This window comes from Siphateles boraxobius, unplaced genomic scaffold, assembly GCF_051911475.1.
Source record: "Siphateles boraxobius isolate OS27281-9 unplaced genomic scaffold, OSU_SipBor_1 130, whole genome shotgun sequence".
Lineage (NCBI taxonomy): Eukaryota > Metazoa > Chordata > Actinopteri > Cypriniformes > Leuciscidae > Siphateles > Siphateles boraxobius.
The window spans coordinates 51,280,001-51,297,670 of NW_027508734.1; the positions used below are offsets into that span (position 1 = coordinate 51,280,001).

Consider the following 17,670-nt stretch of genomic DNA (forward strand, 5'->3'; position numbering starts at 1 on the left):
AGGGTTTGCATAAGACGATGACTGAACAGCGTTCAGACGGTAGCTCTGTGTTCAACGCAGCGACATGTGCCTCTCGGAACTTCAAGCAATTCGAGATCGAATTCATTGAAGCATACATGCTGTTAACCGATGTTGGCCGACAGCGTTAATGTTTTACCGTTCTTGATGCTTATTATTAGCGAGTTTATTGACTGTTTATTTATTTAAAGTGAAGCGCTTTGTTTAATTAGCAATGGAAAATTACAACATAAATTTGCTACATTTCTGTAGAGCCGCTGCACAGACAAAAAAACTGATAAAGGAAGATTGTCAGCCGATCACGTCAGAAAATGAAAATGAAGAAGCTTGTCTTTAGTCTGCTAAATTATTGTGTAAGTTTGAAACCCCATCGAACATTTCAAGGTTTAAATAAAGTGTTGGGACAGTTTTTTTATTTATTTAAAAGCTGCATCGAGTTAAGAGTTTATTTCCTTTGCGATGCAAAATAAGAAACAAATAATCTTTCTTGCGACATTTTAAAGTTGTATTGCCAAAGGAATTGCAGCTAAATTAAACAAACGGTACAAAAAGAAAAAAGTCCAAAGCAACAAAAATAAAAACGTCTTGGTTACGTATGTAACCCTCGTTCCCTGAGTACAGGGAACGGAGAAGTGTCGTCGGGGGAGTTCCCTGACGAATTGGGATCACGCTAGGGAGACCAATTGCCTTGGAGTGAATTAAAACGAGCCAATGAAAATTGGCATGCAAGATTTGCATTCCGCGACCCGCCTACCAGCGCGGGTATAAAAGGCGGAAGTAAACATTGCGCAATGCTTTTCGCTGAGGAGCCGAACGGTGTCCAGTCCTCCGCGAAGGTACAGCAACATGGCGAAGGGACGACACGTCTCCGTTCCCTGTACTCAGGGAACGAGGGTTACATACGTAACCGAGACGTTCCCTTTCGTCCTGGGAACTCCGACGTGTCGTCGGGGGAGTTCCCTGACGAATTGGGATCCCTAATAAAACGCCATGGTGCTGGCCCCTTCCAGCGCCCGGCAAAGCTTCCCTGCAGCAGTTTCTTGAAATAAGTTGCGGGAGCTAGCACGGGAAACACACTGCTGTTCCGCGAGACCCGCACAGTGGATATTGGATAACACTGGGAAAGCGTTCCCTCCTCTCTTGATGATGCGGAATGCGGAAGCCCCAGCCTGACGGAGGAAGGCCAGGAATACACATATGTACTAGCCCGAAGGAATAGTGAAACATATGGCAGTCCCTGAGATAGTCCCAATCCAAGGGAAGTGGGAGCGTACTCAACAGGGACGACGAACGAGTCCGTCAAGGGGAAGACACGGCTGAACTGCACGTGGCCTCATGGGTCACAAATAGAAACCAATGGAGCACCCAGTCTACTAGCAGCCCCTTACTAGAGGTAGCAGACCTGGTGCCGGGCGGTCCGCCAAGCCCAGCACCGGAGGGGTGAAGGAGGAACTCACGAGGCTCACCAACGTAGGGCGCCATACGGAGCAATGAACGCACGTATCCGCTGTTTGAGGCGGAGTGGCGCAGCAAGCCGACACAACCTATTCCCTCGACCCACTGGCCGTAGCCAGAACTCGGGAGGAAACAGGTTCCACACGAAGGCTATAGAACCTAGCGAACGTGTTAGGTGTCGCCCAGCCCGCAGCTCTACAGATGTCTGTCAGCGAGGCGCCTTGAGCCAAAGCCCAGGAAGCGGCAACACCTCTAGTGGAGTGAGCGCGCAACCTGGGAGGACAAGGCTCACCCAGAGACTCATATGCTCGGGTGATAGCATCCACTAACCAGTGGGCTAACCTCTGCTTGGAGACGGCCTTCCCCTTCTGCTGGCCTCCGTAACAGACAAAGAGCTGATCTGAGGTTCTGAAGCTTTGCGTTCTGTCAATATAAACCCGCAGGGCACGGACGGGACAGAGAAAAGCCAGGGCTGGGTCTGCCTCCTCCTCGGGCAGCGCTTGCAGGTTCACTACCTGGTCCACGAAGGGAGGGGTAGGAACCTTGGGCACATATCCGAGCCGGGGTCTCAACACAACGTGAGAAAGGCCCGGCCCAAACTCTAGGCACGATTCGTCGACCGAAAAAGCCTGCAGATCCCCGACCCTCTTGAAAGAGGCCAATGCCAACAGGAGCGCTGTCTTAATGGACAGGATATTATCTCTACCATCAGCAAAGGCTCAAAGGGAGGACTTTGAAGAGCTCTAAGTACCAGAGCAAGGTCCCAAGAGGGTACAGAGTGCGAACACGAGGTGGATTTAACCTCCTGGCACCCTTAAGGAATCTGATGACCAGGTCGTGCTTCCCTAGGGACTTACCTTCCACTGCATCGTGATGCGCAGCTATTGCTGCGACATACACTTTGAGGGTGGAGGGGGACAGCCTCCGCTCCAACCCATCCTGCAGGAAGGAAAGCACGACAACGATCGGGCAAGTCCGGGGGTCCTCCTGACGGGAGGAACACCAATCGACGAACAGGTTCCACTTCAACGCATAGAGGCGCCACATAGAGGGGGCTCTAGCGGAAGTGATGGTGTCTACCACTGCCTGTGGTAGACCACCTAGAACCTCCGCGTCCCGTCCAGGGACCAGACATGGAGTTTCCAGAGGTCTGGACGCGGGTGCCATAGAGTGCCCCGTCTCTGAGGAAGAAGGTCCTTCCTCAAAGGAATCGGCCAGGGAGGGGCTGTCGCGAGGAGCATGAGTTGGGTGAACCAAGTCCTGGTGGGCCAATATGGCGCCACAAGAAGGACCTGCTCCTCGTCCTCCCAGACCTTGCACAGAGTCTGTGCAAGAAGGCTCACTGGGGGAAACGCATACTTGCGCAGGTCGCGGGGCCAGCTGTGAGCCAGGGCGTCCGTGCCGAGGGTCCCCTCGGACAGGGAGTAAAACCACTGGCAATGGGTCGTGTCCGGAGAGGCAAACAGGTCTACCTGTGCGACTCCGAAGACACTCCAAATCAGCTGGACCGACTGGGGATGGAGTCGCCACTCTCCTGGCAGGGGAGGCAGCCGTGAAAGCTCGTCTGCCACACGGTTGAGGTCCCCTGGAATGTGAATGGCACGAAGCGACCTCAGATGCTTCTGACTCCATAGGAGGAGGTGGGAGGCGAGTCGCGACAAACGACGGGAACGTAGGCCACCTTGATGGTTGATGTACGCAACGGTCGCAGTGCTGTCCGTACGGACCAGTACGTGCTTGTGTCTGAGAACCCCTCTGAGGCGACGCAAGGCTAAGCGTACTGCTTGCAACTCTAGGCAGTTGATATGCCAATGCAGTTGAGGCCCCGTCCACAGACCTGAAACTGCATGCCCGTTGTACGTGGCCCCCCACCCGGTGGCAGAGGCATCTGTGAAAACCACAGCATGCCTGGAAACCTGGACTAAGGGCACTCCGGCCCGTAGAAACACAGGATCCGACCACAGGGAAAAGGTTTGGCGGCAGTGCGGGGTCACTTTGACCCGGAACGTGCCGCTGTGCCACGCCCACCTCGGGACTCGATCATGAAGCCAGCGCTAAAGCGGTCTCATATGTAACAGGCCGAGCGGCGTTACTGCGGCTGCCATATGCCCCAGGAGCCTCTGAAATTGCTTCAGTGGAACCGCTGTTCTGCCTCGAAAAGACCTGAGGCAGGTGAGCACTGACTGGACGAGTTCCTCTGTAAGGTGCGCAGTCCGGGCGACCGAGTCCAGCTCCATACCGAGATAAGAGATCCTCTGCACAGGGCAAAGTTTGCTCTTGTCCCAGTTGACCTGAAGCCCCAACCGGCTGAGGTGCCGAAGCTCCATGTCCCTGTGATCGCACAATACATCTCGCGAGTGAGTTAAAATGAGCCAGTCGTCGAGGTAGTTGAGGATGCGAACGCCTTGTTCACTCATGGGAACAATGGCCGCCTCCGCGACTTTCGTGAAGACGCGGGGTGACAGGGCCAGCCCGAAGGGTAGGACCTTGTACTGATACGCTCGACCGTCGAAAGCAAACCGAAGAAAAGGTCTCTGTCGAGGGAGAATCGAGACGTGAAAGTACGCATTCTTCAGGTCGATCGCTGCAAACCAATCCTGGGGACGGATGCATTCGAAAATGCGCTTCTGCGTAAGCATTTTGAACGGGAGTTTGTGCAGGCCCCGATTCAAAATACGCAGGTCCAGGATTGGCCGTAACCCACCGCCTTTCTTGGGTACAATGAAGTAAAGGCTGTAAAACCCAGACCTCATCTCGGCAGGAGGGACTGGCTCGATCGCGTCCTTTGCCAGCAGGACATCGATCTCTTTCCTCAAGACAGGGGCATCCAGTGACCGCACACGGGTGAAGTGGACGCCCCTGAACCTGGGAGGCCGGCGTGCAAACTAAATTGCATAGCCGAACCAGACGGTGCGGATGAGGCATTGGGACGGACCCGGAAGCGCTCTAGCCAGGCTTCCAGATAGCATCGCAATGAACCCACCCGAACCACCGGCGTACCCGCGGAGGGGCAGCGAGGTGGAAGACAGGGACCCGGCTCTGGTGGCGTTGTAGCGACTGAGTGCGGGGGACTGGGTGCGCCTGACACCAACCTGCTTCCACCGAGGGGTAGACGGCAGAGAAGGCTCGTGGGCGTTCTGCTGCGGACTGCCCGGTGGCGAGGGGAGGGGGAGAGACGAGGAACGAGGCCCTGACTCCTCGTATGCTGGTCTCTGCGCCTCCGGGCCCAGCTGCAGACCGGAGCGACGCAGCCGAGGCTGCGTCACTGCTATCTGCAAGCTGGGGAGAGGGGAACGGGAGTGGTGCAGGTCGGGGGCGGCACGCACTGCCATTCTGACCCTCTCGGACGGAGGAAACTGGTCTTATTATACTGCCAGTCTCGACCGTGAGGGGAACGAGGGACGAGGCCCGGGGGCATCGAGTCCTGGTTTCCCCTCACCCAGCGAGAGACGAGAGTGACAAGGCCGTAGCCCTCACTGCCATCTGAGCGCTGGGGCCCGTGAACGACTCAGAGGAAGTGGACTGCTCAAACTTTGGGTACCGCTGATACAGCGGCGGAACAGAAAAGAAAAATTCTCCACCCGGCCCTCCCCCGGGGGAAGGAGTGGTGATGACACGCACTCCCAGAGAGCAGATCATCACACACTCTGGGTCGCTCATCTCAGGGTTGCTTCCCTTCGCTGGGGGAAACAAACTCTGAGCGGGCTGGTTTTGAGGCGCTCCTGGACCACATCGTCTAACCGAGGGCCAGCGCTGTGACTAATCACGGTCAGTCACTAAGCACAGCTCAACCCCGAGTTAGAACTACGCACGTGCAGTGGTAGTGAGAGAGGAAAAACTTCTGCAGATTTAGGCATGTTTGGCTTGCCATATTGGCACCAAAAATGCTTGCATGCTGCCAAAATTCTTCACACACATCCAGGCACTTTAGAACAGCCCAGGAAAGTGTGGCTGTTAAGTCTGAATCTTCAGCATGAGAACACACCATTATAGTAGGAACTCAGCATCATTTCAGAGTATAACAGCGCTCTCTCCGATGTAGCGATCGACATCTGTCCGCACTGGGGCCCCGAATGAAATGCTTGGTCCCTCATGAAAAGGACCAGATTCTCATCCGAAAGCTTCGACGGCACACGGCACGCTGAGTGGCCCAACCTTTACGAGAAAGGGGAGACGAACAACGTGCCGACGTGGTCATGCACTCCTGAGAGAACATGAACCACCCACAAACGCAGTCTCAACACACTGATTAGGCATGTGAAACCGTGATCGTGGCCGTCAACCAGGCATGCAAGATAGTGAACGTGGCCATCGCTTCGATGACACACGGCACGCTGGGCGCTCAAGCCTTCAGGCAGGGCGAACAACGTGCCGACGTGGTCATGCTCTCATAAGAAAGCATAAACCACCCACGAACACAGTCTCAGCATGTTTGCGATGCGCTAGAGGAGTGAGTGGTTCGCGCTCACTGAAACCCTCAGATCACCAATGTTATTCACCAAAGTAGCCCTCCTCTGGTGCACCAGAAGAGAAACTAGATCGGGAAATAAGCAAAGGGACTCACCTCATAGAGGCACGCGAGTCTTGATCTTGACCGCGCATCTTGAGCGCCGAATGACGCGCGCTGGGTTGCCGTGACAACCCGCGCTGTCAGCCGGCGCTCGACGGCACACGGCACGCTGAGTGGCTCAAGCCTTTACGAGAAAGGGGAGACGAACAACGTGCCGACGTGGTCATGCACTCCTGAGAGAACATGAACCACCCACGAACGTAGTCTCACACACTGATTAGGCATGTGAAACAATAAACGTGGCCGTCAAATAAGGACAGGAAACGATCGCATCCAGAAACACACGAGTGAAACGTCATCCTGAAAAGGACGTGATCTTCACTCGTGTTGCTCTTTCAGGAAGAAAGTACTCTCTCTATCGTGCTGAAGCACACAGGGACCCAACGCGGCAACACAGCGGGGAAACTGCAAGCCCGCTGTGCGCACTCAACCGTTTACCAGCTGTGAAAACAGCTTTTGAATCAACAGCATATAGACGCAGCCGGCAGACAGGAAACCGCGCGGTCGCTGAAACGCCATCTCACCAACACAGAGAGATCCCCTCCCGAAACAGCAGACTCGTAGCCTTAAGAAAAATACAATCTTAAAGCTCACTCACTCAGAGAGGACACAATCGGTCGGCTCCGAAGCTAAAAGCATTGCGCAATGTTTACTTCCGCCTTTTATACCCGCGCTGGTAGGCGGGTCGCGGAATGCAAATCTTGCATGCCAATTTTCATTGGCTCGTTTTAAATCACTCGAAGGCAATTGGTCTCCCTAGCGTGATCCCAATTCGTCAGGGAACTCCCCCGACGACACGTCGGAGTTCCCAGGACGAAAGGGAACATGCGTTTTTCTTTGCCTCTCTCTCGCGCTTGATCTCTTTTTAGCAAGTTCATTTAGTCCCCCTTGCTGCGCGCGCCGGGTCTCTCTCGAAATTAAACATTTCAGGGTAAAAACACATCATACAGCTGATAATACTTTATATGTCGCTGTGTCATCCATACAAATTGCGAAAAAAATACAGTGACCAATTATTTAACCTTGCTTCAAAGACACAGCATGTCTTCTTGAAGTCACCTTACAATAAAACGATTGAAACGTTGATCGCGAATTAAAGAGCTCTGTATCTGCTGATCACATTCGTTTCTTGGCATGAACGCGTTTCGTCAACAGTTCCTGTTTAGATAATGCCAGATTGTTGACAATCATACACAATGCTCAAACACTCTAGAACTCTACAAAACCAGTTGAAACAACTGGATTGAACACTTCAATTTAAAGTTTGTGTGAAAAACTTTAAATATGCTACAATAAATAAACTACAATATTTATAATTTAATAAGATAGGGCCTACATTTGGACACATCGAGAGATTTATCCTTAAAATAATTTTGCCTTTGCTCATCAGGCTGGCTATCCGACCCTCCATATGAAAGAGGAACATTAACACCTATTTTCCTGCACACACTGAACTGTCCCTCCAACCCCCCAAAGGCTATCTGAGTTTGAGATTGACTTAAAACAAAGTTTTAAGCACAATTCACGCTTAAATCGCTATTCTAGACATTAGCATTAGGCTATTAAAGTGTTGATAATGAAGGCATTAAATGATTTAAGCTACATGTAGTGATATTTCTGTCATAGAGGGTTTATTACTAAATATTTAATTATTTCAATATTTTAAGAAATAAAACTGGTTTGGGTCAGCTTTTTCCAAGCAAAACTAAATATAATCTTCAAACGCATGTTCTCATGAATTCTCATTTGTTTTCATGAACAAAATGTTCAACTCAATATTAAATTCTACAGGGATCGTTGGATCCTTCACTCTAGGTGCATGCAATTTGTGAATTAAGTTTGAATTATTATTATTATTATTCAAATAAATCTCGAACCACGGTGCTTTGTGGTAGTGCTGCTAAACTAAATAACATTTATAGAATAATTATGAACTTAAAGCTGCAGTAGGGAGTTTTGAGAAAACGTTGACTTAGCCTGAAAATTTGTTGAAGCACAACTTACATTTACATTTAATAATTTAGCTGACGCTTTTATCCAAAGCGAATTACAATTGCTATATTTCAGAGGTCGCACGCCTCTGGAGCAACTAGGGGTTAAGTGTCTTGCTCAGGGACACATTGGTGTCTCACAGTGGATTCGAACCCAGGTCTCTCACACCAAAGGCATGTGTCTTATCCACTGCGCCATCACCACCCCATCCCAAGGAGTTCCAACCCCCTTCGTCTCTGCTGCGCTACAGCCCTCCCTCCACAGCTCCTCCCCCAGGCTAGTAAGCAGGACCACCTCCCCCAGGCTAGTAATGACGGCGGATTATAAACAGTTATGGAACATTCACTAATAGGGACGAAACATCAAAAATATGCTTAACATTTGACTATGGCCTGCCCATACTTTGACTACAAACTTGGTCCTCAAATCATTATATATTTTGCAATACATGTAACTTTATAACGTTGCACTCTTTCTATAAGTTATAAATAGCTAGTAATATAACGTTAATATAACGGTAACTAACGTTACAGTATCTAAGTAATTATTCTAGTGATATGTAATGCTAGATAAGGTTTGCTAGTACATTATTTCAGCAACATGACAAGCCAATGAATTAGCAGGTTTCAATTGTTGCTTACCACAGTGCGTGACCTTTTATCTACATGTTATGCTGCTAGAGTTTTGACACCGAGTCAATGGGCTCTGTCTAATTCTTTCTTTTTCGCTTGTTTATCGTCATCTGTCTTTTTCCTTTTACCTCTTTGTTTTATGAGCAGGTGCCACTCGAGAAATTGGCAGTTTAGGTTGTTTCTCCGTCATTAGCACAGCTGCATCACACCGGCAATCTTGAGTTTGAACGACGGTACGCGCTCGCGCTGTGCAAGAGAGGGGTGATCAGCGCGTACACGAGCGTGATTGACACTGCTAAGACATTCCTCATGGCTCTGATTGGTTGTTTCTGACCGGGAGCGGTGTATTTCTGCAAATGGCAATAGGACCACTGTGAGGAGCCAGAGGAGCTTGATTTTTTTCACAGATTATCTGTCTCATATTCTACTGTCAGTATATAATGACAGTTTTAACAAATATTTGTTTACAAAAGTTAACCTCTGGAGCTTTAAATTAAACAATATTGCAACATTTTGACAAATAAATTATTTGATCTGTTTTTACATTTTAATTCAGGGCGATTTAGAGAATTAGATTAGAGCGAGATTTTCACCCTTGTCATTTTCTCATTGGGAAGCGCTTACGTGATGGCTAAACTGGTACATCTCGTTTTCATATGGATTACATAATCAGATAACATTTATTAGCCTAAATATTTAGACATTTAAAGGCTTTAGACATAGCCGATTTCTTATCGTGACTGAGCTGAGGCAAGAGGCTTTCGGTTCATTTTTGTGACACGCAGTTCCCGGAGACAGAGACGACAGATAAACTTTTGTTGTTAGCCTAATATGAATAAAAGTTTACAGTATTGAACGATGTAAGCTACTCAACTCTTATCTGTATGACAAAAAAATCACGGAGTAGCCTATTAAGTTATTTGAGCTGTTATGAGAAAAATAAATCCAAATGAACGCGCCGCCGCGTTTGTCGAACACTAACTCAACATGCCAGTCCACTCGGCGTGGTGTGCCAAAACACTTAATTATAATCTTCAATATTTCATTCAAAATAATCTCAAAACGCTTTGTGACATTTTGAAAAGCCCTGCATGCATTAAGGCCACTGGAACTAATAAACAGCTGAAAACGCTGGCTTTGGTTTTATTGTTTGTCGTTTAAACGTGCCTGTTGCATAGGCTATCTTTATTTTATATATTTATGGTCTATTGGTGAAGTAGCCAATAGCATTGATTACTGTGAAGGGAAGGGTGTGGGGATTAGAATAATTCAGCAGAAGCAGGGATGTTTAGACCAGAAGGAAATCCCCGTCCCCCCTGGCAAAACGCACTTTACTTAAAACCTTAAAAACTCTATAGGCTATAGGGAATCATACATATATATGATATACTGTGTGTGTGTATATATATATATATATATAAAATTTTTTTTTTTTTTTTTTTTACAGAACTGCTTTTGAAATTACGATTGGTATTATTATACAGATGTAAAGTCGTTCTGTTGGATACTATTTGTTCCTTAGTGTAAAATGGAAATGCATGGTCATTTTATTTTATAAATATAAGCAAAAAACGAAATGGTGTTAACAGAGTTTTAGAACTAGACAAATCTCTCTGCAGCCTAAATATAAAACTTAAATACAGTAGTCCATGTTTGATCGGGCTTTGAACTCGTGTCATCTTAAAGCTACACTGTGTGATTTTTACCCCCATCTAGCGGTGAAAAGTTATATGACCATCCAGTGAATATTAGTTTCTGTTCCTCTCAATTCCGATTTCGTTTTAACTCCTACGGTGGCCAATGTAGTCCAAGATTAACATGGCTTCCAGTTCGACCTCGTCCATGAGTGTATAATTGTGTATAAAGTAAAATAAATGAAAAATAACTAAAATTTTAAGTGCCTACATATAACTTATAGCCTACAAATTATAGCGCCATTCAAATATTAATCACATGTTTTCCGTCATAGAACAAGGTAAACAATACTTTTCACCATTGACGCGAGGAAACCTATCCTAGATGTCGTTCTAGCGTGATATAATTAGCCAAGCAACAATAAAACTTCCAATATACACAAATAGGCTTAATTAACGTTACCTGTCGATAAGAAAGCAGGCAGTGTCGGCGTCCTTTTTAAAATCCTTGCTCGTCATGAGCTCTTTCCATCTTGGAAAGGCCACTCCAATATTTACTTTTGTCTTGTTGATTTGCCTGTTGCGTTGCCGTCTTAATTCTCTTTTTCGCTTCCTTGGCGACTCTGATACGTATCCTCGAGAATAAGAGTGATCCTCCATCAGCAACAGACTTTCAAAAAGGCTTTCAGATTTTTATATATCAGTCTCAAGCAATCCCCCTCTTGACATTCGACACGGTACCATCGAGTGTTAAAACGCGAAAGGCGAAGCTTGAATTAACGGGTATGTCCCTCTTTGGCTAATGTACTTTCAAGATGGAGGGGCAACATGGCGACCGACATTAGAACCCCTTACCTGTATGTATTTTCAATGGCATATTATACACTCACGAGAATACTTTATTACTTGAACGAAGTAAATATACATTAATGAGCACATATATTTTTGAAAGAACTAAGTGTTTTTAGCTAAGAATAAACTAAAAAAGTTACACAGTGTAGCTTTAATGTTCGAACCGTAAGTTCTACCACTCGGCCATGTCTTAATTAATATATATTTGTTTTATATATATATTTGATATGGTCTATTTAGGCTAATTATATCATTGATTACTGTGGAGGGGGGAAATCCCCCACCGGCAAATCTCACCTTGCTTAGCAGGTTATGTTTTTAAAAATTCTTTCTGCATGGAACCCCATGAAGTTTTATTTTCAATTTTTTTAACAAAACTGCTTTTGAAGACGTAGATTCAGTCAATCTGTTGGATGAGATTTGTTCCTTAGTGTAAAATGGAAATGCATGGTAATTTTATAAATAGGCTACCATGTTTATTCGGTATTTGAAACAGTGTCATCAAAATGATTGAAACCTAAGTTCTACCACTCGGCCACAACTTTTCTCACTGAGAAATGCCCAGAAGTTTGGTTGTTCAGCAGTCAGTGTGCGCGCACGCGAGAGAAGCACTCTTCAATCTTCTCGTTCGACAATAGTTTAGCATCATTGATTGCACCCAATTTATTTTCACTAACTGTGAGATAGGCCTATTTTAACTTTTGATTCATAACATGTTCTGCTCTAAAAGTTTGCTATATTCTATTTAAAGTGTAGGCTACTTTTACATAATTACGTTTTGCTTTCGCTAAATGTCCCTTTGCGCTACCTGGTGGTCATTTCGCGAACGACTTTGCAGTGCGACTGGTTTATTTGCCGCGGCAGTTGCCGCGACGGTAATAGGCATTCTGGTTGTCCACATTAGTCCACATTTATTGTAATAACATGGAAAAGAGCAAATAGCTTTATTAAAAAATATCTCTGTTTGAGTTTCTTTGGAGAAAGAAAGTCATACAGGTTTGGAACAAGATAATATTTTTTTTTAGTAAAGCAGCCATCATCTCTCTCAGAGACACCCTCATTAGTGTGTCTGTAGCACTAGCCTCAAAGTGAAACCAGACTAAAGTGAGGGGAAGTTGGCAGATTATTGATGTGTTTACTGTGGGTTTCTCTCTTTCGTCAAACATGTCGTTAATCCAGTGTCATCCGAAGTGGATTGGAAAGTCCAGATTGATCGGTGCTAATCTTGATGGATGTCCTAACGCCTTTGCTGGCGGCCGAATCTCGACCGCTGAGACGCTCATAGACTCTTTTTTGCTCTCTCTGTAGGGGATACTACATCGTTGTGGTACCGCTGAAGAAACAACGGCCCGGAAAATTCATCAAACTCTGGGACAATCCGGATGAGATGAATCTGGAAGAGGTAACAGACACCTTACACATCAACACTGGAGTCACTGCAACGATAAATTAGGCCCACTTTACAAACATTATTGATCATGGCAGTGGCCCATGTAAGGACATCAGTCCCAATACAACTACAAGCAGTTGATTTGAAAAGAAAGCAGCAAGACCTTGCAGTTCTACCAGCTCCCTTCATATGCAAATCTGATCCTGCCCGCTAATGGTGACGGGAACAAAAGACATTCTCCTCTGAAGGGCAGGACGAGTGGGCGAGAGACAGAGCCGAACAATATTATTTTTAGCCATAGTAAATATTTAAAAGGCTTTTATGTGGCGAGGCGTAAGACGGCGAGTGTTTTCCCCAGAATTGTGCCAGTTGAACTGCCAACCACGGCACGTACACTAAGCTGCAGCTCGGGAAGGGACGGCACCATGTAGGGATCTCCTTTCCGATTTGCTGACGGCTGGAACCGCCCCTCCCCCCACCAGCTGGCCTGAGGCAAAGATGGCTGGCCAAAACTTTGCAAAAAGGTTGCTATGAATCTGATTGTTCTGTTAATAAAGAAAACACACCGTCAGCATTGCAACCACCATCATCTAACAAAACAATGACAGGGATGTTTTGTTTTTGTTGTGTGTGTATATATATATATATATATATATATATATATATATATATATATATATATACATACAGTGTATATATATATATATATATATATATATATATATATACATACAGTGTATATATATATATATATATATATATGTGTGTGTGTGTGTGTGTATATTATATATATATATATATATATATATGTATGTGTGTGTGTATATTATATATATATATATATTACAACCCCAAATCAGAAAAAGTTGGGACATTTTGTAAAATGCAATAGAATCAAGAATCTATGGTTTGTTCATTCTATTTAACCTTTTATTAACTGACAAAAGTACAAAGAAATGTTTTCCAATGTTTTCACTGACCAACATTTGTATTTTGTAAATATGAACAAATTATGATTTGAATGGCTGCAACACACCCCAAAAAAGTTGGGACAGAGACCAAATAAAAGTGAAAAGATTATCCAAATTAGAGTATCCAACTATTTTGAAAGTCCACAATGAGCAGTTGAATTGGTAATAGACCCTCAACTATTACCAATTCAACTGCTCATTGTGGACTTTCAAAATAGTTGGATACTCTAATCTATCATGTTTGGGTGTAAAGGTGCTTCTCAGTCTTTTTAAGTAAAGATGGGTCATGGCTCATCACTTTGTGCCAAATATCATGAGAGAATTGTCAAACAATTAAAAAATCCCATTTCTCAATGCAAGATTGCAAAGAATGGATGCCTTTCATCATCTTCCATACATAATATTGTCACCAGATTCAGGGAATCCAGAGAAATCTCAGTCTGTGTTAGGTAAGGCAGTAGACCTCTGTTGAATGTGCGTGACCTTTGAGCCCTCAGATGGAATTGCACAAGATACCATCATGCTACTCTGTTAAATACAGACACATGTGCTCAGGAGTTATTTGGAAAACGTTTTCACTGAACACAGACTGACGCTGCATCAAGGAGAAACCGTTACGCAATGAGAAAGCTTTACATCAGTTCTATGTGGAGATGACGGCGAGTTCTCTGGGCCTGAGCTCATCTCAGATGGTCTAGAAGAAAGTGGAAATGTCTGCTGTGGTCAGATGAGTCAATGTTTCAGCTTTTTTTGGGGAGAAAATGGACCGAGTTCTCAGTCCCAAAGGCGAAAGGGACCAACCAGACTTTCACCAGCGACAGGTGCAAAAGCAAACATCTGTCCTGGTATTGAGGTCCATCATTGCAAATGGTATGGGTAACTTGCATTATTGTGAAGGTACCATTGACATGGAGGCATATATTTGGATTGTACAAAGACATAAACTGCCATCAAGATGACATCTTTCCTAGAGGCAAGACAATGCCAGGCCTCATACTGCACGTGCTAAAACTGAGTGGTTTCTAGACACTCTGCACCATAGAAGGGATGTGCCTGCCTGCCTTACTGCAGTCCAGATATGTCTCTTATGGAAAATGTATGACCCATCATGAAAAGGAGAATCAGGCAACGATGACCACAGACGGCTTGGGCAGCTGTCTTCTATCAGACAAGATTGGGCAAATATTCAACTAGCAAAACCCCAACAATTTGTATCCTCAACTCCCAAATGATTAAAAAGTGTAATTAAAAGGAAAGGTGATGTGACACAGTGCTAAACATGTCTCTGTCCTAACTTTTTGGGGGTGTGTTGCAGCCATCAAAATCAAAATTTGTTCATATTTACAAAATACAATTATGTTGGTCAGTGAAAACATTGGAAAACATTTCTTTGTACTTTTGTCAGTTAATAAAAGGTTAAATAGAACGAACAAATCACAGATTCTTGATTTTATTGCATTTTATAAAATGTCCCAACTTTTTCTGATTTGGGGTTGTATATATTTAACAAAAAAGTCCATCCAATTCTCTCTAGTGTACACAAGCACACACTCAATTTATTTTACTGTCAATATTTGAAGTCGCCTGTTCAAAGTGGCTCAAGGGCAGAAGAACTGAAGCAGTTATGACAGCTTGAACAGGATTGATCGAAAGCTTTATCAAAGCGGTCCTCCACCTCACAGCAAATGCCTGCGGATAACGTCCTGGTTGGGTATGCAACCCACCGTTCCCTGAAGGAGGGAACGGAGGACGTAGTCGACGTCGACTGAATGGGGATCACGCCAGGGAGCCTGTCATCTTCAAGTACTATTGAATGAGCCAATGGAATTGGCGTGCGTGATTCACATCACACACTCCGCCCCCGCGGCGCGGGTATAAATACGGAAGTGGATGCACGCACTAGTTGCTTTTTCGCTGAGGAGCCGAGCGTAACCCGGAGTCAGCGGAGGCCCAGCGGTAGTGGCAAGGGGACTACGTCCTTCGTTCCCTCCTTCAGGGAATGGTGGGTTGCATACGCAACCAGGACGTTCCCTTTCAGTCGATAACATCAGACGTAGTCGACGTCGACTGAATGGGGATAACCTTTGAAAACGCCACTAAAGCTGCCACCTTCCAGTGCCTAGACAAAAGCCTCCTGATGCCCCCGCAATTTTAAGGCGGGGAAGGACAGGGCTTAGGCCAGGGAAGTCACTGCTGTTCCTACAGGACCACTGGGAAGTTGCGGAAGCCACATGCTACCCAGAGGGAGGTAACGTGGAGAATACACATATGAACTGGGCGGAAGTACTGGCCAGTATAACATATGGAATGTCACTGGGGTGGCTCCTGCCTGAGACGAGGGGAGACTCACCGGACAGTGACAGCAGAGAGACTCTGCCGAGGGAAGACACAGGCTCGCCGTAGGGAGCTGTATCGTGGATGAATACACATATGGGATCACCGTAGGGACCGCAACATCTGGACCCAGCCTAACACAGGTTCCACACTGCTTACGAGTGGTAGGCCTGACACCAGACGTTCCGCACGTCCGTCGTCGGAGGGGTATGGAGGAACTCAACAGGGTTCGGCTTAAGGGAGCTCAACTGGAGTAAAAAGTGCACTTATCCAGTCCATAGGAGGGGAATGGCGCAGCAAGCCGACACTTGAACCGGGCTCACGGTGAAACTGGCTTCATGAGAAGGGAGCCCACGGGAAGCAGCGGTTCGATAGGTGTCGCCCAGCCCCCAAGTGTAATCTGTCAGCAAAGCACTCTGTCGACGCCTAGGCGGAGCAAAAACACTCATCATAGAGGAGCTCAACACCTAAGCGGATATGAGCATCTCGGAATCTTTCACCGAAAATAAGGCAACCATATTCGTGGGCCACTTTGCTTGGAAACAGCCTTCCCTCTCTGCTGAATCCTGTCAGATAAGAGCTGGTCTGAGGTCTAAGGCTGCCTTCTGTACACGTTTAACCGCTATGAAGCGGACGGACAGAGAAGCCAGGGCTGGGTCTGCCTCCTCTGGGCAGCGCTTGCAGGCTCACCACATGATCCTATTACGGGAGAGGTAGGAACCTTGGGCACAATCCAGGCCGGGGTCTCTTGAGAGTTAGCCGGCCCGAACTCCAGGCACAATACGTTGACCGAAAGCGAGCAAGTCCCTACACTTTAGTAGAGACCATGCGAGCAGGAGAACTGATTTAACAGAATTTTGAACTCACTGCCTGCAGTGGCTCAGGGGCGGTTTCTGCAGTGCAGTTGCACCAGAGATAGAATAGAATAGAATAGAATATACTTTATTGTCCCCTAGGGGAAATTTGTCATGGACTCCAGAGTGTGTAGTGCATAGTAGTAGCTGTCCTTACAGACAATAATACGTACGTAAATAAGCACGTAAAATACAAATATCAGCCAAAGACGTACACAAAAAAAAATTATAATAAGATAAGGCCCAAGAGGATAAAGAGGGGTGCAATGGTTTATATTACCTTGCTCCCTCAGGAACCTGACGATCAGGATGTGCTTCCCATGCTTCTGCATCATGACGTGTGTCAAAAACACAGAGGCAACATCACTTAGAGTGTGGAGGAAAACAGCCTACTCTAACCCATCTTGCAGGAAAGAGAGCACTGAAATGATCGAAAAGCTTTCAGGGTCTCCTCCTGACTAGGTTCCACTTCTAAAGCAAAGTACACTCCTCTTTCTTAGGGGGTGCTCGCAGAAGTGATGGTAACTACCATGTTCCTGAGATAGCCACCTGAACCTCCGCATTCACTGTAAGACTGCCCGGAATCTCCAGGGATAGAACGCGGGTGCCATCGTGCCCCGTCCCTGAAAAAGTGTTCAGGGGAAGTCAGGAAGGCTGTTTGATGGGAACCAGGTCTGGTTGGGCCAATAAGGGGCAACTATGAAGACCTGTTCCCTCCTGACTTGGCACCGTAGGTGCAAGCGACGGGCGCAAAAGACAGGAGCACTGCTCAACACGACATGTGAAGATCACTGTGCTTCAGGAGCATTTCTGCTCAGCACTTGTGTGTGATAAGTTCACTGAGCTTCAGGAGCATTTCCACTCAACACCTGAGTGTGATAAACTCACTGAGCTACAGGCGCATTTCTGCTCAACACTTGAGTGCGAAGAACTTCACTGAGCAACAGGAGCATTTCTGCTCAACACTG

At 46.4% G+C, this 17,670-nt stretch overlaps 1 protein-coding gene across 9 annotated transcripts in view; it reads left to right on the plus strand.

Annotated features, from left to right (window-relative positions):
- Positions 1–17,670, plus strand: part of ptprda (protein tyrosine phosphatase receptor type Da) — a 922,653-nt gene that overhangs the window by 830,176 nt on the left and 74,807 nt on the right. For all 9 annotated transcript variants that reach the window (XM_077229653.1, XM_077229654.1, XM_077229660.1 and 6 more), the window contains one exon: positions 12,462–12,555. In XM_077229653.1, the coding sequence (XP_077085768.1) occupies positions 12,462–12,555 (94 nt within the window). The remainder of the gene's footprint in view (positions 1–12,461; positions 12,556–17,670) is intronic.